Source organism: Sceloporus occidentalis, unplaced genomic scaffold, assembly GCF_023333645.1.
Source record: "Sceloporus occidentalis isolate IW3139 unplaced genomic scaffold, rSceOcc1.0.p SCAF_3, whole genome shotgun sequence".
Lineage (NCBI taxonomy): Eukaryota > Metazoa > Chordata > Lepidosauria > Squamata > Phrynosomatidae > Sceloporus > Sceloporus occidentalis.
In genome coordinates this window covers 202573862-202601736 of record NW_028316983.1, presented here as the reverse complement: position 1 = coordinate 202601736, position 27875 = coordinate 202573862, and the positions used below count along the sequence as shown (strand labels likewise).

At 39.5% G+C, this 27875-nt stretch overlaps 1 protein-coding gene across 1 annotated transcript in view; it reads right to left on the bottom strand.

Moving 5' to 3' along the window:
* CHD7 (chromodomain helicase DNA binding protein 7) overlaps window positions 1-27875 on the bottom strand; it is a 209962-nt gene that overhangs the window by 33680 nt on the left and 148407 nt on the right. Inside the window, exons 11-20 of the mRNA XM_089517366.1 lie at window positions 26158-26295; window positions 25941-26062; window positions 25386-25629; window positions 22455-22631; window positions 18131-18274; window positions 8169-8424; window positions 2468-2678; window positions 1566-1761; window positions 1195-1362; window positions 227-406 (exon numbers count right to left, since the gene is read on the bottom strand). Of these exons, the coding sequence (XP_089373492.1) occupies window positions 227-406; window positions 1195-1362; window positions 1566-1761; window positions 2468-2678; window positions 8169-8424; window positions 18131-18274; window positions 22455-22631; window positions 25386-25629; window positions 25941-26062; window positions 26158-26295 (1836 nt within the window). The remainder of the gene's footprint in view (window positions 1-226; window positions 407-1194; window positions 1363-1565; window positions 1762-2467; window positions 2679-8168; window positions 8425-18130; window positions 18275-22454; window positions 22632-25385; window positions 25630-25940; window positions 26063-26157; window positions 26296-27875) is intronic.

Sequence of the window (27875 nt, the reverse complement as noted above, 5' to 3'; positions counted from 1 at the left end):
AGTTAACAGATTTCAAAAGTGAGGTTGCATTTGTGGCAACCTGCACTTATGGAGGATTTAGGTGGGTTCTGGATTCTGGATTCAGTTTTACAATAAGAACTCAAATTCTGCTTGCATACTGGGTTAGGGTCATATTAACAAACTGATATATTCATAGGAAAGATAATTCATATTAATATCCATTTTTACCAGACAATCATCAGACCAGAACAATTTAAATGTTCACCTTTGCAAATGTAGATCCTTTGCCCTCAGACTCAATAGTGATTGTGTGTGTTCGCCTCAAAAGAATTTGATCTATATCCTCTTCACAGAATTTGGACCCTTCATCCTCTTCATCCATTAAAGCACCATAAGCTCCTTTTCTCAAAAGATCTTCTATTTCTTTTTTAGAAAGCTGCTGTACCTGTGATTTAGAGAGGTGGAGATGCCTTTTTAAAACTTTACATTATTTGTAATGCAGTATAGGAAAAAAATAGTGTTTCTTAATACCTCAGCTAGTCTAATTTGTATAAACAACAGTTTTGAGCCTTAAGACAATATACACTTAACTACTTCTAACTATCCCATATTGGACGGGGAAAAAAACAGTTTAATAAAAATATTTCTTTTTTCTCAAAAATAAAGATCATCATCCTATAGCAAGGTGCCACCATAGTATCAAGCAGGTTTATGTTGTTAAATGTATCTATATTTAATTCCATTTTTAAAAAATGCAAACAGGTCAGGTGAGGGGCAAGTTTAAGCCTTTCCTCAGCTGCTCTTCTCTCAACCCAAATAGAAGTTTTGGAGGAACAATTTTTATTAGGACTGCATCTGGGGACAAAAAACTTACCAGTAAATCTCTATGCCTTCATTAATTCTGAAAACAACCAATCCCACTTCCCCGGTGGCTACTATTTTTATTTTTAAAAACATGCCCATTCACCAAAAGGAGAGATTAGTTATTTACCATGATTCATTTGGGTGGAGCAAGCCACTTTACAGTTGGGCAAAAATCCTACCATGTGAGCTGGCATGGAGACTAGTACCCATCTGTAAAGCTGATTGCTCCTCTGCACCATTCAGAAAAAGATGCATTTGGTTCAATTAGTACATCAGTTATAAAACCAAATTCTTTTAAAGTGGATCTGGAACATATGGAAAGCAAGAACCTTTTCCTGAAAAACCAAAGAGATAAATTTATACTCTTACCCCATTTGTAGCATTCTCTCTTCCGCTCATGGACTGCAATACTGCTTTATCAAGGCCAAGCTTTAAGCTTGCTTTGTCAAACATTTCTCTTTCATAAGAATTCCTTGTAATTAACCTGTAGATTTTCACTGATTTGCTTTGCCCTATTCTATGGCATCGGGCCTGAGCCTGAAAAATTATGAAAGAGGCTTTCAGTTCGTGCAACACAATAAAATAAGGAAGTAGTACATGCATGCCCCTTAGTACAATTTTTAGATTAAATTAAAAAACTGGAATGTATGTATGCACATTTTAAATCCAGCAGATTACTCAAGAGAGCATTCTCTTTGCACAGTACTAGAAGGTTTGACAACTGCCTCTTACAATATTACCTGAAGATCGTTTTGAGGGTTCCAATCTGAATCAAATATAATACACGTATCAGCAGCAGTAAGATTTATTCCCAAACCACCCGCTCTTGTACACAGTAGAAACACAAATCTGTCAGAATCAGGTCTGGAAAATCTATCAATAGCTGCTTGACGAAGATTTCCTCTTACTCTGCCATCAATTCGTTCATAAGGATACCTGGGAAAACAAAGCAGTATTACAAAAAAGAACCTAACAGTAATGAGATACTATGTTAAGAACTGAAGAACAAAATCAAAATTCTATATCCTGCAAATATACATACACAATTACATGAGTGGGAGACAGTAAAGAGGATCAAGTACAGAGAAGCAGGAAATTACACAGAAATACTTACTCCTATTTTCTGCTATTAGCAGATTTTTTTCCTTGTTTTCGAATTTATGTTAAAATCCCATGCAGAAGACACTGCACTTCCAAAATTAACAAGTATTTGAAGTTACAGTACTAACTGGTTTTACTTTGCTGTGATATTTTAACCAATATTAAAAAGATGACGTTTATTACAGATTCAACAGAATTATAAGGGCAGATAAAATTTTGAATCATTGTGGCTATTAGCAAGTAACTTTTGCTTGTAGTGTGTGCCTTCATCCTGGTAGAGAACAAGTTTTAATCTTATTCAAAATGTGTACTCTTTATGAAAAAGCTGCCAAATCCAACCATAAATGAAAAAGTGATCTGTTGAGGAAAAGGTTACAATTAACAGTACAATTATTGCTATATTTATGCAAGTACCATTTTTTCAATTCATAATGTTAAGTTCCTGTGGTTTCATTGTTTCCTCTCTTTGCAACTCAGGCTAAATACTTGATTGCATGTTGAATAACTGCTATTTCCTTGAACTGGATTATATTGTTCTCACCGTCTTTGAATGAGGTAGTCTTCCAGTATGTCCAAGCAGCGCACCATCTGGGAAAAGATAAGCACCCTGTGGCCACCAGCCTTCAGTTTTGGCAGCAACTTGTCAATCAGTACAAGCTTGCCAGCAGCCTGGATCATTGCCTGGAGCTGAAAATCTGGAGAGTCAGGATTGTGTGTTTCTTTAAACTCTTCCAAAATTTTCTCTTCAGCACCTGCAGAGATTGGACAGCAATATGTGAATACTCTAAAGGTTTTATTAATAAAACTATGATTTTGCCTCCAATTCCCCGTACAATGTCTAAGAGTTTTATATCTGAAGAAATATTTACATAGCTGCATTTGGTTAACTAAAAATAACACAGAAAACACTGAAGTACAAACAAACAATAAAAGCAAAGCTTCCAGCAAACAAGTTTCACAACAACACAGAGGTGCCAAGCCAGAAGTCATAACAAATTAGGGAGCAGAGCTTGATGGAGTAATTAATTAGTAAATTAAGGACATAAAGACTATCTCCTATAGTTAGGTGGGAAGATGCAATGGCAAAACCAATTCCTAAAAAATCTTTGAAATATATTACTGATCATAGTCCAAGTACAACAGTTATAGATCACTGAAGTACATGCATTTTGACAAAATATACATAATGTGAATGGCCTTAACTTATAAAACACAGTGATTGTCATGAAACAAGATGAATACTATGCTCACTATGGCACTAAGTATATCCCCTTGAGAAATTATTTTAGTCACAGTGTAAGAAACTGAGAGCAACACAGAGAGAACAACCCATGAATCCTTAGCTTTTTCTCCAAAAAAAGTAGGGGAGAGGAAAACACCCTCTCCCCTCATGAAAGGGCAGGCCCAATGCCATCGGGCCTGAAGAGGAAGAGTCCTCCCCTCCCTTCTTCCAATTGTCATCTTCTGGCCTTAGAGGGAGCGAAAGGACAGGGCCAATGCCATCTGGCCTGAAGAGGAAGAGCCCTCCCCTCCCTCTTTCCAACTGTCATCTTCTGGCCTTAGAGGGGCCTGGCCTCAATTCAGAAAAAGAGCCTTCCCTCCAGTCCATCTGCCTTGGTCCAGGCCTCAGAGGGAGAGAAGAATGCTGGACCTGATCCCCCCGCTCACCATTCCCTTCTCCTTTTGTGTCATGTCTTTTTAGATTGTAAGCCTGAGGGCAGGGAACTGTCTATTATCCCCTCTGTTGTAAGCCACCCGGATAACCAGTGATTAGGCAGCATATAAATAAATCCTATTATTATTATTATTATTATTATTCAAATTTAAAACTATTATTTTAAAGCTCCCCATGTGCTTAAAAAGTCTGACCTCTTTTATGCTATTGCAGAACAGTGCCTAACCTAATAATGAAAAAAAAAAGGATTATAATTTGTGATGGAATTTATCTGAGGGGGAAAAACCACACTAGTAAACAGAAGTGCCACAGAAGCAGCAGAACACAACTAAAGTATTCGTGCAATGGAACATCAAACCAGATTAAGACGTAATTCTTACAACAGATTTATGGAAGACAACCAAAGTGCAAAGCAGATCTTTAATTTCTGTTTATAACCGATGACCTGTTTAATTCAATCAATATTAACTTTGGGGCCCATAAATATTTTCATGTTCACAGTTATTTTCATTTTAATGGGGATTTAGGCAACTGTTTCACTGCTTTAAAATGTATCTGCATGGAGCACATGCTTTCTGGTGTGATCTATCAGGAGAAACTCAGGTGTTTTGCTGATGGATATATAACTTCTATATACCATTAACCTGGCCTAAACTTTATTTGCTTTGTTTCAAACATGATAGGTAATACACATCAAGCACTTTATAAAATCTTGCTGAGAAAACATGAAAAATTTCATCCGGCACAAAGGGAATCCATCTTTCCTGATTTGCCTTTTGACTGAGTACAAATACCTCTTTTCCATCTGGATTAAGCTTCAATTTGTTCACATTCATCTAATCTAATAATAAGAAATAGAGCTGTAAAAGTTCTGGAACTTTTTGAAATCTGAGGGGAGAGGGTGTTTTCCTCTCCCCTACTTTTTTGGAGAAAATGCTATTTATTTATTTTTTGAAAATTGAAAATTACAATATTAGCACTTTTTAAAAATTGAAGGGTTTTTTTAAAACCTTAGGAACTTAAACTTAAGGAACTTAAAATGCATTATATATAACTTGAGCTGGCATAAGATTATGATGTTTTTATCTGAAAGTACAGTTTAATCAAAATACAATTACAAATCTAACTTATTTTTAAAATTTTGTCATGAAATCTGGAGAGCCAGTATGGTGTAGTAGTTTGAGTGTTGGACTAGGACTCTTGGAGACCAGAGTTCCAATTTCCATTCAACCACGGAAATCCATTGGATGACTTTGGTAAAGCCACACTTTCTCAGCATGAGAACGTGGCAATGGCATACCCTTTCTGAACAAATTTTGCCAAGAAAACCCTGTGATAGGTTTGCACAAAGTCCAATGTGACCTGAAGTCACACAACAAGAATTAAAAAGATTGTATGTACAGCGCTGTGTAAATTTACAGCGCTTTATAAATAAAGGTTAATAATAATAATAACAACAACAACAATAAACTGAACTGTAAGGAAACTTGATGTATAATGAACCTCTCTAGTTCGAACACTTTGATGAATGGAGGTGGGGGGGGGGGGAAATGGGCCCAATGAAACAAACAAAAAAAATCTATACATGTGTAAAACAGAAAAAAAAATATTTTGTCTCCACTAGTTCGCTATAGTATCAAGCAGCATAACACACTCATTCCAATTGCACAAACTGAGAAAGGAAACCAAGAACAGGAAATGTAAGGATCTAATACTGTACATAGCCTTAGATAAAATAATCTACTTATATCCTTTTTGGAAATTATTTTCGAGAAGTAAATATATGAACATCATGTCTTAAACATTTTATTCATCTTTCTTGGAATTAGGTGGAAAAGAGAAACACAGGAAATAACTCCCTTTTAAAGATAACTGTAAGGAAACTTGATGCAAGGAAAGAAGGAACAATTCTTTGATTAAGACAATGACATCTGGCTTGAGGATACAGGAGTCACTTCAGGGTGCTAGTTTGCCAGTTAAATGGAGGATTTGACCACCACATAATTTGGTCAGATGATCGAAGAGCTGAGGCACGTGCTGTTAATGAAAAACCATTGCAAAAACTACTCATTAACAAGGGGGTGGGTGCAAATTTCAAAAATATTATGTAGGTTGATGTGAATACTGTATCATGCTTTTAGGAAGCAGTATTGAGATATGGCCATGGTTCCAGAGTAGGTCTGGATATGCATTACCATCACATTGTTGTTGTTATTACTGTGTGCCTTTAAGTTGTTTCTGACTTGTGGCAACTCTAAGGCAAACCTATCATTGTGTTTTCTTGGCAAGATTTGTTCAGAAGGGGTTTGCCTTTGCCTTCCACTGAGGCTGAGAGAATATGACTTCCTCAAGGTCACCCAGTTGATTTCCATGGCTGAGCGGGAATTTAAACCCTGTTCTCCACAGCCGTAGTCCAATACTCAAATCATTACACCATGACGGCTCATTATATTCCCCTCACTTTCCTGGTAGAAAATGCCTGACAGATGGATCAAGAATGCAGTAGCAAAACAAGCATCCATTCCCTGATCATTTCCTGCCAAGTGTTGGAAACAGTGTTGCAGCCTGTTGAATTGTTGCTGTTTCTTCTCACTGAACACAAATTTAGTCCGTACTCTGTTCCAAGTGAATAGTAGCACAGACAGTAAGAGTCATAAAGAAAAGGTCCTCTTCAAGCCAAGTTAAGTAGCTTGGATCAAATTTAATTTTCAAGGTATTTGCTATCAAAGAAAAAGTCACCATAAATATTCAACCTGCACATTTTTAAATCTTGCTACCAAATGAGACAAAATCAGGCATCAAGAAAAATATAAGAAAGCTGTCAATCAGTGATTAACATACAACTCTAAACAATTTTTAAAATCTGCATGCATGATCTCTGTATTCTAGTAATAATGTAAGCTACTCTAGGGTTTGTAAGAGGAGGGAAAGTGTGTTGTAGTTTGAGACAAACAACAAGCCACAATGCACTTATTAGGGGAAACAACTAGATTCTACAGGCCTTATGGTGATATGACTAGATGCTTCTTCAGATGTTATGTTGATCCAGCAGTGAGGGGTGTGTCATTACTTCCAAGTATTTCTACTTAAGATGCTTTGGGACTGTTGCAGGAATATGGAGGAAAATATTTATGTCCCAAAATCTATTTTTGGAATCAAATCCTTAAAGGAGATTAAAGTAAGAGGGGTTTTTAAAAAGAAATCATATGAGATGCCATGCCCATTCAGCTTTACACTTAAACATGGATATGAACATGGATTTCCAACTTAAATTCCTATGATGATAACCATACACCACTAGGGAGCTGTATGCACCATAAACATCTTAGATTTGTTCCTACAAAATTCCCTGTGCTTTGTGTTTAAAGCATATAAAGACTCTCATTAGTTTCTGTAAGAATGGTTGAAAAACCTATGTTGGAATAACCGTAACCAATCAAAAATTGTCAATATTTCCATCATATAAAACAGTAAATTAAAAAGCATACCAAAAACCTGCCTCTAACTACTGAGATATTGGCATTTTATTTTGCCTAAAAGGCATTACCTATAAAAAGTCAAACAGATGTTGAACATGCCACTCAAGCACCTCGATATTACTAACGATTTTCCAGTCATTAATTTTTATTATACTAACAAACCTAATCAGAAAATCTTTGCTAAAATGCTTATATAGTTTTAGGAAACAGAAAACTACTTAATTCTGATTTCAATTAACCTGAGCTTTTTAAAAGTATATACTGTAATTGTTACTGATCAACAACAACAAAAAACAACTGGCAGATGTGGGTGGTTCCTGCTCTTTTCTGTTTTACAGGATCCTTGTGAAAGCAGTGTCAAGTTATTGAGGAAACAGAGGAAAAAGAGAGGAAGAAGTGGGGGGGGGGGGGTGGAGAGAAGAGGAGCTAAAAATGTCCCCCATGTCTGTTTGTATGTGCAGTGAGGTGCTGGTGGTCTCCAGTTGCAGGTAAAAAAGGAAAGAGAGCACAGAAACTGACAAGTTGGGTCCCTCCACACCAGACTTCCAGGGCTGCCAGTACGTGTGAGACATTATGCCATGTCCCTGCCAAAAACAGGTCTGAGTTATTAGTGTCACCAGTTTGTACCTGCATGGCTAGAAGAACAGTAGTGGACAGATGGCCCCGGGCCACTGAGCTGCTGTAATGTTTTGCATGGCCAGAGCAGCTGGCCACTGAGCTACTTGCCCCTCTTCCTGACTTCACATCAAGTGATCCCCTTCCCCACCTAATCAATGTTGTGACAGAGAAGTGAAGCTGGAGAGAAAAAAGATGCAGGTTTAAGGCCTTTTGCTCCTGATGCTGTTCAAGATCAACACAGAAACTATGCTCTGTTTATTATACATATTGAAAGGGGTTTCCTCATTCTCTGATGGAACAAGAAAGTTCCATTATGCCTTCTTTGGTTGGAGAAATTTACCCTTTCCTGGCAAGTCTGTGTATTTAGATTAGTTCTCAAATGGAAAAAAAACCACTTTCTAGTTATTGCTGAAAAATGGCAAACTCCAATCATACTTTTATTTTTTTAAAATAAAAATAATCCGACTTACCATTTATAAGATATGGATGATTGCAGCATTTTCTTAATTCCATCATAGTGTTTAACAGATTAGGAACATTTGCTTGTCCACCACCTTTTGACAAAAAAGTGAAATTCTTTTCAAGGATAGCTCTGTAGTATTTCTTCTGAATATTTGTCAATTCAACTTCAATGATGGTTTCTTCCTTAGGAGCCAGGTTCTTTTCCACATCTTCTTTAAGTCGTCTCAACATCATTGGTTTCAGGATAGCCTGGAGCTTTTGCACCTAGTAAAAGAAAGGGTTATATTATGAATGATGTACAGAACACAAAATGCTTCCCACTCTTTTATACTTGAAGTCAATCCTCTTATGGCCACCATTCTGTATTATACAACAATACTACAACAATCATAAATGTAAATACTTATATAATAATACAGATTATTAAGCATGATTGACCAGGAACCTGATGAAATATGGTTAGAAGACAAGGACATAATTAAAGAAGAATGCATAAAAACACTATTGGTGGCCAAAAAGAAAAAGGAGGAACAATAGATACCTGATGGAATACTTCAAGCAATAAAATAAGAGAAGCAAAAGAAAAGGAACAAAGCCAGAACCATGAACACAACTGTCCAACGATTAATATGCATGGATAAGGAGAAGTCCTATAATATTCAATGCAGAGAAATAGAAGACAACAACAAAAAAGGAAGAACAAGAGACCTTTTCCTCAAAATCAAGGAACTCCAAGGGAAATTCAAACCTAGAGCAAGGATGCTCTATGACAAAAAGAAGAATGTACTGTCTGTCCTTGCCTTATGCGGGGAATCCATTCAGGACCACCTCCTGCATAAGGCAAAAAATGTGTATGCTCGAGCCCCATTACATATAATGGGGCTCGTGTATGCTGCACGACCATGTGTGCGCGCCATGGGCACGTGCGCCACTCTCCCGTCGGCTTCCGCATAAGCTGGAAGCCACCTATTACAAGCCTGCATATAGCACGGGCTCACTGTACTACACAAGTAAGGCGATATAACAAGACAGTGGAAGAAATACACAGAAGAGCTATATAAAAGAGATGATAAAATAAATGACACATGGAATGAGGAATCATACAAGGATGAACCCCAAATTCTACAAGGCAAGGTGGAAGCCACAATAAGATTAATTTGGACGAATAAACCACCAGGAACAGATGATATTCCATTTGAGGTAACACAATCAACTCAAGTGTTAACTAAAATATGCCAACAAATATGGAAAACAAAATTGCCAACAATCAATAGACATCCCCATCCATAAAAATGGAGACACAAAAGACTGCAGTAACTATAGGGCCATAGCATTAATTTCCCATGAAAGCAAAATTATACTCAAAATTCTGCAGCACAGACTCCCATCATATATGAAAGAAATCCCACAGGCACAAGCAGGGTTCAGGAAAGGAAGAGGTACTAGGGAACCACACCACAAACATAATGATGAATAATGTAGCAAACCAAAGAATTCCAGAAAAAAATCAGCATGTGCTTTATAGACTGTTTAGAGAAAGCAAGTTTAAACTCAGAATGAGGAGGAGTGAAGATAGGAGGAAGGAACATTATCTAAGATATGCAGGTGACACCATAATACTAGCAGAAAGCATCATAAACTTGGAATAATCACTAAGGAAAATTAAAGAAGAAAGTGCAAAGGCAGTCTTACTGCTGATCTTGAAGAAAACAAAAATAATGATCATGGAGTATCTATATAAATTCAGCCTAGATAACAAAGAAATTGAAATAAAGATTTCCCATACCTTGAATCAAACATTGATCAGAAATGAGACTGCAGTCAAGAAATCAGAAGAAGACTAGGAATCAGAAAGGCAGTAAAGAAAGAACCAGACAAGCTCCTAAAGTGTGAAGATAAAGCACTAGTATTAGTGTAAAGCCCTGAGGTTTGAATCATCCAAGTCACTGTATTCCCCATCACCATGTATGGATGTGAGCTGTACAATGAAGAAAGAGGATATGAAAAAAATAAATTCATTTGAGGTGTGCTGAAGAGGGCTGAGAATACCCTGGACAGCCAAAAAGACAAACAAATGGGTTCTAGAACAGATCAAGTCAGAACTCTCCCTGGAAGCCAAGATGCAAAACTGAGTACTGTGGTCATGTCATGAGAAGGCATGGCTCATCAGAAAAGATAATAATGCTAGGAAATGTGGAGGGTAAAAAGAGAGGGAGACCACACGCCAAATGGCTAGACTCAATCAAGGAGGTCATGGGCCTGAGTCTGCAGGACCTAAGCAGAGCAGTGGAGGATAGTGGGGGCTTGGCGATGACTCAAAGGTAGTTAACAACAAAAACACACCATCAATGGAAGTACATATACAATTGCCCTTCTGTTTGTGCAGACTTCAGATCCGTGAACCTCACTTACTCGCAAGGAGCAAACAGAGGGGGTTAGAATGGGGCACACACCCAAGGCAGGTGCCTGCACTCACTCATGGGCATGCACCCCTATTCAAGCCTATAGGGCTTGAATATCTGTGATTTTGTGTGTGTGTGTGTGGGGGGGTGTCCGGAACGGATCTCCCATGAAAATGGAGAGCTGACTGTACATGCTATAATTGTTAATATAAATAAAGAGAAACCAAAAATAAACTTTAAACCTGAAATATAAAACTAAGACTCAAGAGAATAACAACACATGCCTGGGCCACAATCTCATATGAAGATTTCTTACTTAAAGATGTGCTAAATTTAATCCCTAAATAAATACGTTCAATACTGACTTATAATAAGTGAATCATTCACTTATTATTTAATAAATTCAGCAAGCTGCAGCACTGGAAAATGAGCTGGAGAACAAATACACTCAACCTGATCTGCTGAAAGACTAACTTCCTGAAGGATCCTCCTTTGGCTGTCACCAATGGTAGCTAATACTGAAGGAGATGAAATAGGACACAGGACATTCCTCCATGTCCTGCTGAAAGGCCAGTTGTTTTTTTTCTTCTTTCCTCCCCATCCCCACCTCTCCCTTATTGTTATGTCTTCTTAGACTGTAAGCCTATGTTTTATTACACTGTATTATATTATAGGTAAGCTGTCCAAGGTGACTTTTTTAGCTAAGCAGCAGGGTAAACAAGTTAATTCAATTCAAATCAAACAGCAACAACATCATACATCTGTCAGGGAAGATTCTTTAGACTATCAATTCTAAAGTACATACACAATGGCCATGTCTGATTTAATAAAATTTGCTGATGGTTCGCTCCATTCAGATTGAAAAAGTTCTTCCACTGGTAATAAGCGCACAAGTCTCACTGAAAGCTTGCTGTGTTGTTTTGTTGTTGCTGTTGTTTGGATGGTACACCAAAACCTCTTGCAGCATAGCACTAGCTACTGTTTATAACTTTAGCAATGCCTTTTTATAACTCATTTCAAATTTTAAAAATTCACTATTGTTAGTTTCTCAATTAATACTCATTACTTCTGTTGTCAGGAAACTTAGACATTTGTAATTAGCACTTGCTTACTCAACTCTGGGTCCTTCTATTTCTATTCAAATTCAGCTAGACTTGTTAATGATCTGTCCTTGTTTACAAGGTTCCTTGTCACCTATCCCAGGGGTAGGCAACCTTTTTGAGCCGGGGGGCCGGGTTGCTGTCCCTCAGACAACTGGGGGGCCGAAGCCAAAAAATAAATAATTAAAGGTTTTTTTTTTTTAAATTAAATAAATAAATAAACCGGGACAAATGTAGGACAAAATTTTCAAATGGTGGACACTTTTTTTAAAAAAGTGGAGGACACGTGAAAAAATTTGCTGATTTTTTAAAAAATGTTAATATAAATGCATGTTTCTGAGGCTTTTACAGACAATTGCCCCTGTGCGCGAGAGGCCAAAGGCCTTGACGGCAGGACCGGGCTGGGGCCGGTCCCAAGGCCTCGCCGGGCCACAGGTTGCCTACCCATGACCTATCCCCACAGCAGTTGGGGGCAAAGGAAGCAATGCAGCAAAGCTACTGGCCACCATCAATAACTGCTGGCAACTTCAAAAAGTAACAGGAATGCAAGCAGTCATCAGTAGCAAAAGTTGTTGCTTAAGACTCCATTTTGTGTGCTCTAAGATCCAGACAGTATTTCCTCCATGTTGAAACTGAAGCTTACTTGCCATAATTGCCTTTAAAGACTGATTCCTGTGCTGTCACTTTTATCTATTTCTTTTTTAACCTTCAAGCCCCACCACTGAATTTTTAAACTGTAAGTCCTCATATTTTAAAATAAAATCCAGGAAAGAATAATGTCCAGTACATTGTTCATATTTATTGACAAGTTCTTAACATTTTTAAAAGTTACAGTTCATTGTAATTTTAAAGAAGTTCATTTTTATTTTTTCCCCCCAACAGTTAAAGGTTAAGCAAACTAAAGCTATAGGCTACATCTGCACTGCAGAAATAATCCAGGTTGACACCACTTTAACTGCTATGACTCTATGCTATGGAATTCTGAGCCTTCTCTGTCAGAGAACACTGATGCCACAACAAACTAACATTCCCCAGATTCCATAGCATTGAATCATGCCAGTTAAGAGTGGTGTCAACCTGGATTATTTCTGCAGTGCAGATGCAGTCAGTTTGCCTGTACAATATAGGCTGCATTCATATATTTTATCTGAAAAAATCAGAAAATGAGTTCAGGCGTGCATTGTTCCCATCCTTGTTTATGCAAGGCAATGACTGAAACTGAGACATCCATTTTTATTTGAAAGTCTAATTGTTCTGATCACTTAGGTTTCAAATGTTCCACAGAAAAACTAGCAAGGATTATTTCCCCATTTACAACATCATTCTTTTTCTATTTCAGAGTAAATAAGGAACACAGATCAATTCTCAAAATAGAAAATGTAAATATCAGCAGTAAATTCCACCCCCTATATTACACTGGCCTCTGCAAAGACCCTGAAGAAGAAGATGGATAGAGAAGCCGCACAGCATGCGAGAAGTACCTTGAAGAAAATGAGGGGTGGGCTGAAATGAACCCCATGTCAGGTCAAAATCACAAAATGCAAATATACATAGAAGTAAAGGGCAGCTTGGTGTAGTGATTTGAGTGTTGGGATAATTGACTCTGGAGATCAGGCTTGGCCATGAAAACCCCTTTGGTGACTTTGGGCAAGTCACATACTTTCATCCTCAGAGGATGGCACTGGTAAATCTCCTCTGAAGAAATATACCAAGAAACTCCTGTGATAGGTTTGCCTTAAGGTCACCAGAAATGACTTAAAGGCAAACACCACCACCAAAGGATAACACTTTCACATTACCTCTTGGCCAACTAGCACAAGCAGTTTTTTTGGATAAGGAAAAATTGTTTGGTTCTTCTCATGTCGAATACTAGAGCAGTCTGATTGCCTACCCATGCTCAGTGAACCACAATCCACAAAAACAACCTAAGGAACTCAAATTAGTGGCATGCTTTCATCCAGCCTACCACCTTTGACCATATGGCTATTTCAGTGACAAAAGCTGGCTATGTCTCTAGCTGCCCAAGTAGACTACTACTACTACTACTACTACTATTATTATTATTAACCTTTATTTATAAAGCGCTGTAAATTTACACAGCGCTGTACATACAATCTTTTTAACTGGACAGTTCCCTGCCCTCAGGCTTACAATCTAAAAAGACATAACACAAAAGGAGAAGGGAGTGGTGGCGGGGAAGGGGATGAGGTCCAGCAGTTCTTCTCTACCTCCGAGGTCTGGACCAAAGGAGATGGACTGGACGGAGGGCTTGGCTTCTTAATGGATGGTTAATCTTCTACCAAGGAGGGCTGTTGGAGCTAGTCTGCCACTCTAGTAGGATAATACATATAAAATACATAGCAATACAGGAAATGGTTAAAAAAAACAGGCAACAAAAGAACACCAAATAGCAAGTGAGAGTTATGCAATGCCTGGGAACGCTTCTCTGAACAGGATGGTCTTCAACTCTGTTTTGAAGCTGGTTAAAGAAGTGATGGCTCTTACTCGCGGGGGAAGAAGGTTCCAGGAGTGAGGGGCAGCGAGTGAAAAGGGACGAATCTGAGATGGGGCAGAGAAAATCCTGGGCTGGGACAGCTGACCTTGACTACCAGAACGGAGAGCCCGAGTGGGAAGGTGAGGAGAAAGAAGGTCTGATAAGTAAGGAGGGGCCAGCCCATGGAGGGCTTTAAACGTCAACAGCAGGAGCTTATACTGAATGCAGAAAGGGAGAGGGAGCCAGTGAAGGGATGCCAACACAGGAGAGATGTGGTCAGAGCAGTGGGCAGATGTGATAATGCGAGCAGCTGAATGCTGGACAGAAATTAAAAGATGGAGGTGAGAAAGAGGAAGCCCAGCCAGGAGGACGTTACAGTAATCAAGTCGTGAGACCACTAGGGCATGGACCAGAATCTTGGCAGTGGAGGCAGAGAGATATGGTCGGATTTTGGCAATATTGTATAAAAAGAATCTACAAGCCTTGGCTGTGGTCTGGATCTGAGGAATACATGACAGAGAAGAATCAAAGATAAAAAGAAGACTGCAGGCTTGCTGGACTGGTTGAATAGAAATGTTGTCTACAGAGACAGAAAAGGAGTGTTGAAGGGTGGACTTAGGAGGAAAGACAAGAAGCTTCATCTTGGACATGTTGAGCTTCAAACGCCGATGGCACATCCACTGCGAGACAGCTGTGAGACAAGACGAAACTTGCTGTTCAAGCCTTGGAGAAAGGTCAGGGGTGGAAAGATACAACTGGGTGTCATTGGCATACAGATGGTAGGAAAAACCAAAAGAGCTAATGAGTTTACCTAAGGACAGTGTGTAGAGAGAAAACAGAAGAGGACCCAGAACAGAGCCCTGGGGAACTCCAACAGATAAGGGAACAGAGGGCGAAGTCTGACCACCTGTGACCACTGCAAAAGATCTGTCTGACAAATAAGATCTAAGCCAGTCAAGAACAGAGTCTGAGAACCCAAGGTCAGAAAGTATATCCACTAGAAGACAGTGATCAACAGCGTCAAAGGCTGCAGACAAATCAAGAAGGATGAGAACAGAGTAAAAGCCATTAGCCTTGGCCCGTAAAATGTCATTCGAGATCTTAGTGAGAGCTGTCTCGGTAGAATGCCATGGGCGGAAACCAGACTGAAAGGGATCGAGAAAGGAGTTGGCTTCCAGAAACTCAAGACAGTGAGAATAAACAACCCATTCCAAAACTTTAGAAAGAAAGGGAAGAAGAGAAATCGGACGATAGCTAGACAGAGAGGAGGGGTCAAGAGAAGGTTTTTTTCAGAATTGGGGAAATGAGAGCATGTTTGAAGTCCAACGGGAAGGAGCCTGTAGAGAGAGAGAGAGATTGAAGATATGGAGAAGAGAGGGCAGAAAAGAAGGAGCTATAGAAATTAGAAGATGAGTAGGAACTGGATCAAGAGGACAGGTTGCAGGTTTGCAAGAGTTCAGAAGTGTAGCAAGTTCATCCAAAGAAGCAGGAGGAAGCACAGAAAATTTTTTAGGTGAGGGCGAAAGAAGATTATGAGCAGAAGAAGAATCGGGAGAGACTATCTCAGAGCGAATAGTGGTAATCTTTGAGATGAAATAATTAGTGAAGTCATTGGGAGAGAATGATGAAGAGACAGGAGGAGAGGGAGGTTTAAGCAAAGTGTTGAAGGTGGAGAACAAATGCTGCGGGTGCCTTTCATTGGCAGAGATCAATGATTTGTAATAATTCTATTTTGCCATAGACAAAGAAGAAAGAATAAATTTGTAATGAATAAAGTCAGCCCACTGTTTGGACTTTGTCCAAAGACGTTCGGCCGCTCTAGAGCAGGACCAGAGAAACTTAATGATGGGGCTGAGGCCTAGTCTTAGAGGAAGAAGTGCATACAGAGACAGGGGCAAAGCTGTCAAGAGTTGAGGAAAGAGTGGAGTTGAATAAAGACATTGATGAATCAGTAGAATCCCCAAGATTTAGGGAAGAGAGAGATGAATCCAGGGTTTGACCAAGATGGTTAGAGTTAACAGATTGAAGATCACGAAAATAGCGTTAAACAGTGTGACGAGGAGGTGGAGTATAAGTGAGAGCAAAGGAGATTAAGTGATGATCAGATAGTGGAAAGTCAAGTGCCAGGTAGTCCGAAATGGCGCAGTTTGCAGCAAGAACTAGGTCAAGACAGTGACCAAGAGAATGAGTTGAAGAGTTGGAATGTGGTTGGAAGCCAAAAGAAGCTAAGAGAGAGTTGAAGCGAGACATTGTAGGGTTATTGGAATCGTCAACGTGGATATTAAAGTCACCTAGGATCAAAGTGGGGACTGAATCTGACAGGAAGAAGGTCAGCCATGATTCGAAGTCTGAGAGGAACTGGGTGACTAGACTAAAGGAACCTCTCTCTATAATCATATCATCCCATCACTTGATAAGCTATAAGGGAAAACAGAAGAAAATAAAATGGCACATCGCTCTCACCAGATTTATTGTTTATTGAAAATAAATAATCAGCTTCAGCTATTTTGCATAAATTAAACAATATTTTTCTATCAATAAAGTCAGTAAAAACAAATCACCAGGAACAGATGATACTCAGTCGAAATGCTACAATACACACAGACAGAAGCAACCTAGTTCTAACTAATATATGTCAACAAATATGGAAAACAAAACAGTGTTCAACAGACTGGAAACAATCAATATACATCCCAGTCCACAAAAAGGTGCCACAAAAGACTGCAGTGATTATAGGAGCATTGCATTAATATCCCACACAAGCAAAATTATGTTCAAAATTATGCAGCACAGATTCCAACCATACATGGAGAGAAATCCCAAAGATCCAAGTGGGGTTCAGAAAAAGAAGAGGCACTACAAACCACACTGCAAACATATGGTGGCTAATACAGCATTCCAAGGAATTCCAGGGAAAAATCACCATGTGCTTTAGAAATACAGCAAAGCATTTGACTGTATAGATTACAAAAAGCTATGGGTAGCTCTAAAGGTCATAGGAGTGCCACGACATCTGACAGTCCTGATGAGAAATCTGTACTTAGGAAAAGAGGGAACTGTCAGAACAGAATATAAAGAAAAATGACTCCCAATTGGCAAAAGGGGTAGGCAAGGATGCATCCTTTCTCCCTATCTGTTCAACTTGTCTGCAGAAAATATCATACGAAGAGCAGACTTGAACACAGAAGGACAAATCAAGATTGTGGACAACACCATATTACTAGTGGAACACATCACAGAATTGGAACAATTACTGAACAAGGTCAAATGAAAGTCCAAAGACAGGCTTAATACTGAATATTTTTTTTAAAAAATGACCACAGAAGAAATGCATAAATTCAACCTAGACATTGAAGAAATTGAGATAGTTAAAGATTATCCATACCTAAGGTCAAACATTGATCGGAATGGGAACTGCAGCCAAGAAACAAGAAGAAGACTAGGAATGGGAAGGGCAGCTATGAAAGAACTAGAAAAGATCCCAAAGAGTAAAGACTTACAAGTGAGCTCTAAAGTAAGAATCATCCAAGTCATGGTATTCCTCATAACCATGTATAAATGTGACAGCTGGGCAGTGAAAATAGTGGATGAGAAAAAAATCAACTCATTTGAGATGTGGTTCTGGAGAGGAGTGGTGAGGATACCATGGACAAAAGCATGCATGCATGCATGCATGCATGCATAAATAAATGGGTCCTAGAACAGGTCCCGCCAGAATACTCCCTGGAAACCAAGATGATTAAACTGAGGCTGTCATACTTTGGACACTTCATGAGAAAGAATGACTCACTCAAAAAGACAATGCTAGGAAAGGTGGAAGGCAGCAAAAAGAGAGAGAGAACACACACCAGATGGCTAGACTCAATTAAGGAGGTAACAGGCATAAATCTACAAGACTTAAGCAGGGCAGTGGAGAATAGGGAAGCTTGGAGATATTCACAGGGCTGCCATTCAGGGCATCTTGAAATTTTTACCTGTTCCTCAGTTTTCAGATCACCAAACTCTTGCATGAAGGTGGTTTCTGAAGGGAAGCGACTTGGTTCCAAAAAATGAAGTAAGCTGAAAAGCTCTTCTACAGTGTTTTGTAACGGAGTACCTGTAAGAAGCACCTTATGTTCCTGCAAGAAAAAGACAATTAGTAACAGTCCATGATGCTGAACTTTCAAACTGCAAATCATTTCAAGTCTAATTTCTTTCTCCTACAGTTCAGGTGGCACCCAAGTAACTTCTCTACAGCTGAATAAGAAACCGTTTCAGTTATTTCACTGCTTCCAGTCAGAGGAAGATTTCAAATACTCCACCATTCTCACTGGATCACCATATCAAACAAAACGTTTATTCTTTTACACAGATATGTTTTGCTGCAAGTTTGCATTTGTTACTTTTTATAAAATCATTGGCAATAACCGGCATTGGTTTGAGGATTGGACTACAACTCTGGAAATCGGGGTTCAGTTCCCAGCTTGGCCATGAAACCAACTGGGTGGCCTTGGGAAAGTCACACCCTCTCAGCCTCAGGGGAAAGCAATGGCAAACCTCCTCTGAACACCTCTCACTGACAAAACCCCATAATAGGTTGCCTTAGGGTTGTCATTAATCGGAAATGACTTTGAAGGCACACAACAACAAATCAGCATACACTGTATTTTACACAATAACGTACTCAAAGTTTCTGTTCTTAGGATTGTGAGACTGAATTGTAAGAGTGCAATGAGGAAAAAGGAAGAAATAATTGCTGCTACAAACTATTACAATATTAAAATCAACATCATGCCTCTTTCTGTAATTAACCAACATCAGTAAAAGTCCCAATGGAGCCGTGAGTCAAAGTACCTGTACTAGGCTATGGCAAATAAACTGGAACTAAAAATGTGATTTTGAGTTTTAATTTATTAACAGCGGAACAAATGTTAACCAAAAATTGGAAAGTAATGGAATAATTTCTATCCCTGTCCAAACATCCCCCTGCCCCAGTCTCTGGACAATTATAGTTACATAGTATTAAAACTATATGGACTGGAGTAAATATTCTATTGTTGTTTCAGGCATATGTAAGTTCCTCTATACAAATTAATTAATTAATTAATATTTTGTGTATTTCTGTCCATTACGCAGAGATGCAGAAGTGTAAACAATACAGAAATGGCTGTACATTTCAACCAATGCATAACTATTTATCCTTGTGGAAATGGGCTTACTCATCACTACAGTGGAATTTACTCTGGACTCCATCAGGCATTTGTGAATATGATTTTATCTAGACAGTACAGTGGTGCACGTCATAGGAAAAAGGAGCAAGAGATGTAGAAACGATATCAAGGAAGAACAGGTATCTATCGCAGTAAGGTTAACTGGTTTCTCGAGCAGCTATGCAAAGATGGTCATGTGAATACCACTGAGTGCATTAGAATAACATGAAGAACAGGAATAAGGACTAAAGCTGGGGTCTCCAACCTTTTTCACTCATGGAGCCCTTTTTAGAATCACTTTCTATGGTAGAGCTCCTAAGATGCCTACCCTATGTCTTACAAGTTAATGGTGTTTAGGCGTAGTGTTATTTTGTGTTTCTTATTATTTAATTTCATGCCATTTTTATTTCTTTCATTTTCCTAGAGCAGCCGCAAAGTACCTGGGAATTGCACACGGAGCCCTAAAGGCTCCTTGGAGCACAGGTTGGGAACTGCTAGACTAAAGTGTAGTGCAGCGGTTCCCAAATTTTGGTTCTCCAGGTGTTTTGGACTTCAATTCCCAAAAGCCCCAGACAGTTTAATCAATAGCCTGGAATTCTGGAAGCAGAAGTCCAAAACATCTGGAGGACCAGAGTTTGGGGATCACTGGTGTAGCAAATCACCATATGACTCTGCAGGTGGTTATTTAAGCTACCATATATACTTGTCTATAAGTTGAAATGTTTATGCTAAAAAAATTGACACCCCCCCAACCTGGCTCAGCTTATACATGGAGTTAATACGATAATACTGCTTTGAGGAAAAGGCAGTGGAGGCTCTTTGGGATTTTTCTGCTGTGGTAAGGAGAACTGAGAGTGTCCTAAAAGAAACATCAACCTCTCCAATCTCCCTGCCAGTAGGGGGAGAGGTGGGGGTTGATGCTTCTATCACAGGACTCTCTCGCTGGGAGGGCTACAGCAAGAGCAGGGAAATCTCAAAAATCCCAGACATTCAAAAGGCCTTTTGCCACTCTACTCAGAGAAGTAATTTAACATTTATCAAAAAAAGGAACCATCCCATTCTCTGCATAGCAAAAGGCTCCGCTGTCCCCTCCCTCTCTAGGCTGATTTTCCTGGAAGCCTTCCGGGGCTCAAACCTTCCTGCCAGAGCCTGTCAGCAGGGAAAAGCCTAGCAAGGAACCTCTCTCCTACTACCCACTCACCTACATGGTGCTCCTGCCTCAAGCCATCACCAGGAGAAGGCCATTGCCAGGAGGCTCTAGCAGACCGCCACCACCTCCCCCACTATCCCGGGATGCCCCCTCCTCTGCGGCCTCTTTGAGGGCGGTCACTCATTCGCTTGCTCTCTGGGCCACTGGAGGAACTACCTCCCTTCCTACCTACTAGGGTGGACACAAACAGCAGAGCACTCAATGATATGTCCCTCTCCCAAGCAGAAGAGCCACTCAGAGTGTGGATTAGAAAGGGAAACTTTTTGACCACAAGAACAACATTTAAAGAGAGAAATTGAGGCCATAGAAAAGGAGGGGACAACAGTTAAAGGGGAGTGGGGGTGGGATGGAAATATAACATTTTTTTTAATATGACAGATGGTGGATGAAGTTAGGAGAAGAAAGAAGGATAAACAAGAAACAAGCAAATTAGCAAAGAAAGAACTACTGATATCTGAGAATGATCCAAGGAGACTAGTTCTTTTGGGGGACAGAAAGAAACTGAGGGGATGGTAGCTTGGCTGGATGGAGCATGCATGATAGGCAGTGTGTGTGTGTGGGGGGGGGTGCATTCCTGCCAAACTATTCAGCTAAAGAAAGTTCTATTGGGGATCTCTGTGCAGTCGCAGATCCAATCCTGTGAGGCACTGAGACCATGATTACTTACTTGCTAATTAGCTTACTTACTGTTCACCGCTATGATCTTTGGAATAGCGGTATATAAATAAAACAAATTATTATTATTATTATTATTATTATTATTATTATTATGAAGAGCTGCGCATTGGCATTGCCAAGAAAGCCATAAAGTGTGAATCTTACTGTTTCTCCCTCTCCATTTTTTTCTCACTCCCAGTTTTAATTCCCACTAGCAAATGATCAAAATAAAGTAGCTATATTACCTCTTCCAGCAACGTAATATGATGCTAAGCAATGCCAAGTATAGCTCTCAAGATGTGTGCTTTCCTTTTTCCTCTACTAAGAATTTGACCTGGACAGTGACTTTTAGGCAACACAGAAAGAGCCACCCCCCCTTGCCAACTTACGACCCTCCTGGTAGAAAAGGAGGGAGAGGTTCCCTCCCTTAAGTGAACGAGAAAGCAAGTGACCTCCCTCCCTCATGGGGCAAAAAGGCCCCAGAGGATAGGGGACACCTTGGAGGGGAGGAGGCACCCCCCAGAAGTACCAGGAGGCCCCTGGCAACAGCAACTTCTTTCCAGTGGTGGCCTTGGGTAGGAGTGCCATGGAGGAGAGGGATCAGTAGGTTGGTGGTGGGGAAGGGGGTCCTTTGTTGCTGTGCTGTGGCAGAAGGCCGCTGAGCCTTTCACCCTCTGATGGCCTCCTGGAACTTAGCGCAGGATGGGAGGGAAGTAGGCTTTTTGCCATTCTAGTCAGAGAAGGGGATGGTTCCTTTTCTCATAAAAATTAGGGAGCGTTGAAAGGACTTTTTGAATGCCTGGATGGGGAAAAGGGGGCAGCAGACAGCAGGGGCGGCTGGCCCCTGAGGTGGCACTGGCGCTTTTGCCTCTCTGTGGAATGGACATGAGAAGACTGTGTTTTATCCTCAAAGTGTCCACAGGTCTGCTCAAAATCCATAATCCAAAATCCTAAAATCTGCCTTTGACTTATACATGAAGTTGACTGGTGCATGAACATATATGGTAGACAAGCCTGATATAGGATCTCAGCCAAAAGAATATCTGAATTTAGAGAATTCTGAGTAGGGAATGTACAGAATTATTATGATATGGCTCAATTTAGATGATTAGTGATAATTTGCTCATTTTTTCTATTGAAAAAAGAACCGTCTCAAAGCTCAATATGAACCCACTCTCCCTTTGGATTGATGTGGCAGTCGGCACAGAGTTCATCTGAAGTTTTAAGAGTAAAAGGACTCACCAAGTCCATCATTTTGAGCCCCTCCAGCAGCTTGCAATTTCTGTTCTTCAACCTGTGAGCTTCATCAATTACCACACATCGCCATGGAATGTTACGAAGCTCAGGACAATCAGTCAAAATCATTTCAAATGTAGTGATAATAGCATGAAATTTGTATGACCCTTTAATTGCACGACCCTAAAAGTATAGAAAGTATTTGATCAAGTTAACACAACAATAAAGATGATTCAAAGTTACATACATCAACTTCTAAGTATATCCATGATCTTACTGACAAATGTAATGGTAAACAGCTCTCTGTACACAGAATCAGCCAAGTGACAGGGCACTGTAGCATAACAGAACTGTGCAAAAGCAGAAGGGACAGGCAGATGAAGCTGGGAAATAGTTAAGCAAAATCAGCCTCTTTAGCCTGAGAAGAATAAGAATATGACAAAGAAACAACAGGTGTGGAACTAGAAATGAGATTGATAGGAACTACAACATATTAAATTTAAGATGCACAGAGACTGACTGTGCTGGATAATTGTTAAACCTAGCTCCTAAATCTACAGGTTGCTCTAAGAATCTAAACTGGAAGTTGATGGACAAGAGAGAAGGAGCATAATGTCTTCTTTGCAAGTAGCATCAACTGTGTTTTATGCTGCTCCAAAGAACATGAACTAATGAATTAAAATTACAAAAAAAGAGATTCCACCTAAACATTAGGAAGAATTTCTTTGCTGTAAGAAATATTTGACAGTGGAAAAGAATGCCTTGAGGGCAATGAAAGTCTTTGAAGATCTTTACACAGAGGTTGGATGCATATCACTTATAAGTTCTATAGTTATGTATTGCTGCATGACAGGCGGTTAGAGTAGATGGCCCTTGCACAGCCACCCTACTCTACTTCTGTGTAAAGACCACTGATAAGATATAATGAACATGTGCCCCGAAGCCAGACATTTTTTGTTCAGCACAGTTGAAAGACTCTCCACTCCTCTTTAACTCCTTCTTTTTAAGAGTTTTAGAAGTACAGCCTGCCCTCAGCATATGTACCCTTGCCATATACAGAATCAAGCTTACATGCATGGCGAGAGACAAAATGGTGCATGCGCTGAAGGTGTGTGGGAACGTGCATCATTAAAATAAACGGGAATCCAGTATACATGAAATTTGACTTACGTTTGGGGGGGGGGGGGGAGAGAAACAGTGAAAAGCTTCCCTTGCAGCCATTTTTCTGACATGTCGAGATTCCCTTAAAACAATTACAGGATTCCCCTGCTATCTGATGACTCACTTTTGATGACTTGTCCTTTTCAACCATTCTAAATTATCCCCAGAACCTGTCTATTTGACACATGGTCCACTCTTTAGGGCCAAAACGGATATGTAGTCCCACAAGGGCCTCTTTGCTGATGTAATTTCCCTACTCTCTCCTTTTTTTCCCCTCACAGGGCAGCTGTGGTCACTGGTGCTGCTTTTTTCCTTTGTCTCAGCCCAGCTTTCTACATCCCTTGCACTGGCCAGGGAAGGGAGGAAAATACCATTCCAGTTCTACTCACTGTGTGAGTTTACACACACATGCCTTTTTTGCCACTGATCCCTGTCAACCTCTCCCCGTCCTGCCCACTAATTTCACTTCGCTGCCATGTCATTTCTAGCAGCTTTTTCCTCTCTCCTCTTTCTTGCCCGCACACACAGAGTGAGCAGAAGTGAGGTAGTATTCCCACCCGCTCACTTCAGCCAGGAAAAAGCTAGTGTGAGTCGTCAGTCTGTGCCATTAGGGACCGTGGTGGGAAGATGGAGAGAGGAAACTATCACTCCTGGATTTAAGGGAAAGGTTTCTCTCTGTGTGTATGTAAGGGATTCCCTTCTTATATGGGGAAGGTTTGGCCTTTTTCTTTGGGTCTCTGCTTATTTGGCAGGTTAGAGACTAGATTACCTAATGGTCGTGCATTTTGACAATTTTCACTTTTTTGACAGTCCTTCAGTCCCTAACCCATCAGATTAGAGGGGGTTCCTGTATGTGCTTCACATGGACCACATCACATTTGCCTTTTTTTGCTGCCGCTTTAGGTCCTCTACCATGAAAAGTGGTATTTCACTTTTTAAATGAAATATATTCTCTCCATGCAACTTGTTTATAAGTAAATAAAGTAAAAGGGATCTAGGAGTCCAAGTAGACCACAAGTTGAACATGAGTCAACAGTGCAATGTGGCAGCTAAGAAGGCCAATGCAATTTTAGGTTGCATCAATAAAAGTATAGTGTCTAGATCAAGGGAAATAATAGTGCCACTCTATTCTGCTTTGGTCAGGCCCCACCTCAAATACTGTGTCCAGTTCTGGGCACCACAACTCAAAAAGGATGTTGAGAAACTGGAGTGTGTCCAAAGTAGGGGGAATAAAATGGTGAACGGCCTGGAAGCCATGTCCTATGAAGAACGACTTAGGGAGCTGGCGATGTTTAGCCTGGAGAAGAGAAGGTTAAGAGGTGATATGATAGCCCTGTTTAAATATTTGAAGAGATGTCATATTGAGGAGGGAGCAAACAGGACCCAGAACAATGGATGCAAGCTACAGGATAAGAGATTCCACCTCAACATTAGGAGCAACTTCCTGACAGTAAGTGCTGTTCGACAGTGGAACACACTCCCTCGGAGTGTAGTGAAGTCTCCTTCCCTGGAGGTCTTTAAACAGAGGTTTGATGGCCATTTGTCAGGGATGCTTTGATTGAGAGTTCCAGCAGGCAGGGGGTTAGACTGGATGGCCCTTGTGGCCTCTTCCAACTCTAGAATTTTATGATTCTATGAAAACTGTGTTCCCAGAAGCCTCCTTGAACTCAATACTATTCCTCTAACCCTCTAAATTTGTATTACTCATCTTAAAAAATTGATGCAACAGAAACAATACACGATATGTAAAGAAGTCTTTGTTACAATAAGGTTTACCTGTGCATCTTTGAAGTACATTTCATACGACTGAATCATCCGTCGGCTGGCTTGACTCCCATGATATACAACAACATTCAACTCTGTCCAGGTACGGAATTCCCTTTCCCAATTGGGGATTGTGGATAATGGGGCAATAACCAAAAAAGGACCATGGATTCCTTTTAAATATATCTCATAGAGAAATGTAATCGATTGGATAGTTTTCCCCAATCCCATTTCATCTGCTAAAATGCAGTTTCGCCTGCAATAAATTAACAATAATGTTCACGAATGAAGTTACAATTCAACTCTCAAATGGTATTCATAAAGCACAGTTGCTCAATTTATCTGAATACTACTATCCAGACATAAAGAAGCCACAATAAATTCAAATTTTATACATATATTGTTTTAAAATATTCACTAGGTTTCATATGGACATGCATATACTTTTGATAATAAAGTCAGCACATTAACTTTTTAAAAATCCCCAAATTTTAAAATAGTGCAGAATACTAAGTTTCAACAGTAAGCTATGCATTATTCTTTTTATAATAATGTTAATTTACATACGTGTTGTACCAGTTGAATAGAAGCCAGTTTACTCCTTCCAACTGGTATTCCCTGAGTTTGTTGTTGTTTTTATATTCCCTGGAACTCTCTGACTTCTTCCAGTCATCAGCAGGTGGTCGCTCCTGTTTCAAATACAGCAAATTATATTATTGTTTCCAAAGACCAAACTACTACGCTATTTTTTTGGTAATATCTTCCATATAGATCCGTATCTTACCACACGTGCTGTTTCTGGCTCCCTAGCCATTAATTTCTCAAATTCTTCAATCTTAGCTTGATCTATATCTTGCTTTAATTCCCATGTGCTGTCTTCATATGGAAGTGAACACCATTTCACCAGATAATGAGTCACGGGCTTTGTTTTAATTAAAAAAAGAAAAAAGTAGATTGAATGAAAATGAATTATGTGCTTCCTAAACATAACAGCATTATCATCTATAGCAGAACTCTGAAGACTAAGTAAGACTCACTCAATATATTTTATTAACACTTTATTTTAGTAGCAAAACCAATTCACTACTCAAGTGGCTGATAATAATGACAAAATATTGCAGCAATGTATTTCATCATCTGCCTACAAGACTATTTTTCCAAACAATGTGGAGTTCTATTTCAGAACAAAAAACTGTTTGGAAAACTGAAATCCATTTATACAACTGAACATTTTCCATATAAATTTATAAACAAAAATACTTCAGCAAGCATGTTGGACTCCAACTCTGGAGAAGAGGATTTGAATCTCTGCTTGGCCATGAAAATATACTGGTGGACCTTGGACAAGCCAAACTCTCTCAGCTTTGGAGGGATGCAATGGCAAACCTCCCCTGAGCAAATCTTGCCAAGAAAACTTCATGATATGGCCTTAAGGTCACCATAAGTTGGAAACGACTTGAAGGCACACAACAACAACCACAAAGCACTATACCCCTATTAAAACAGCAGCTCACAACTTAAAATGACATTTTAATTAAACAATTAATATGATCTTTATAAAACTATTTTATTTTCTATAAATAATGGACCACAGAATTTCTCTGCAAGGCAGCCCTGTAAGTACTATTGCTGAAGGAAGTGGTCATAAAAGAGGAACAAAGCCCTAAACCATTTACAAGTTCAAAACAGAACCGAGCAGAACAAATAAATGAGATTTACCCCTAAGTGTACATTTGTGTGGGTGAGAGTATGTCCTTCAAGTCGATCCCATGAATTTCATAGGGTTTTCTGAGGCAAGAAATACTCAGAGGTGGTTTTGTCAGTTCCTGCCTTTGAAATATAGCCTGGTGTCTATCCAAGTACAAACTACAACTGACCTTGCTTAGCCTCCAAGATCAGATAAGATCTGTTGCCTTTAGGGCTGTGGTTCCCAAACTCTGGTCCTCCAGGTATTTTGGAGTTCAACTCCAAGAAGCCCTAGCCAGCTAGGCCAACAATTAGAATTTCTGGAAGCTGAAGCCCAAAAGCATCTGGAGACCAAAGTTTGGGAACTACTACTTTAGAATATTTAAGTTTTACTATTTAGCAGTTATTTCACACAGGCCTTATCTAGTTCAGATTGGAAAGTATTTTGTATGTTAACTGAACCCTAAGTAAGATAATATTTACTCAATATCTAGATACTCAATGAAATGGATAACCATTTGCCACAGAAGACAATTATTAATTAATTAACCACTAATTAATTTGCTACCTTGGGTTAAATCCAATGTTGTATGGACAGTCACAATTGAATTTTCTTCTCTTCCCATACCGTGTTGCCCTTTATATCACATGGAAACTGTCTCCATGGGGGGAGGATTTCATACCCTTTAAAGACAGTCATGGGGAAACACAGGGGGCTTCAGTGGGGAAGGGCAATCATCCTCTCAGAATTCCTCAGAAGAATTCAGTTTAAAAAGAGGCCTGCTTTGTAAACGTTAATTTTTATGTCACATCAAA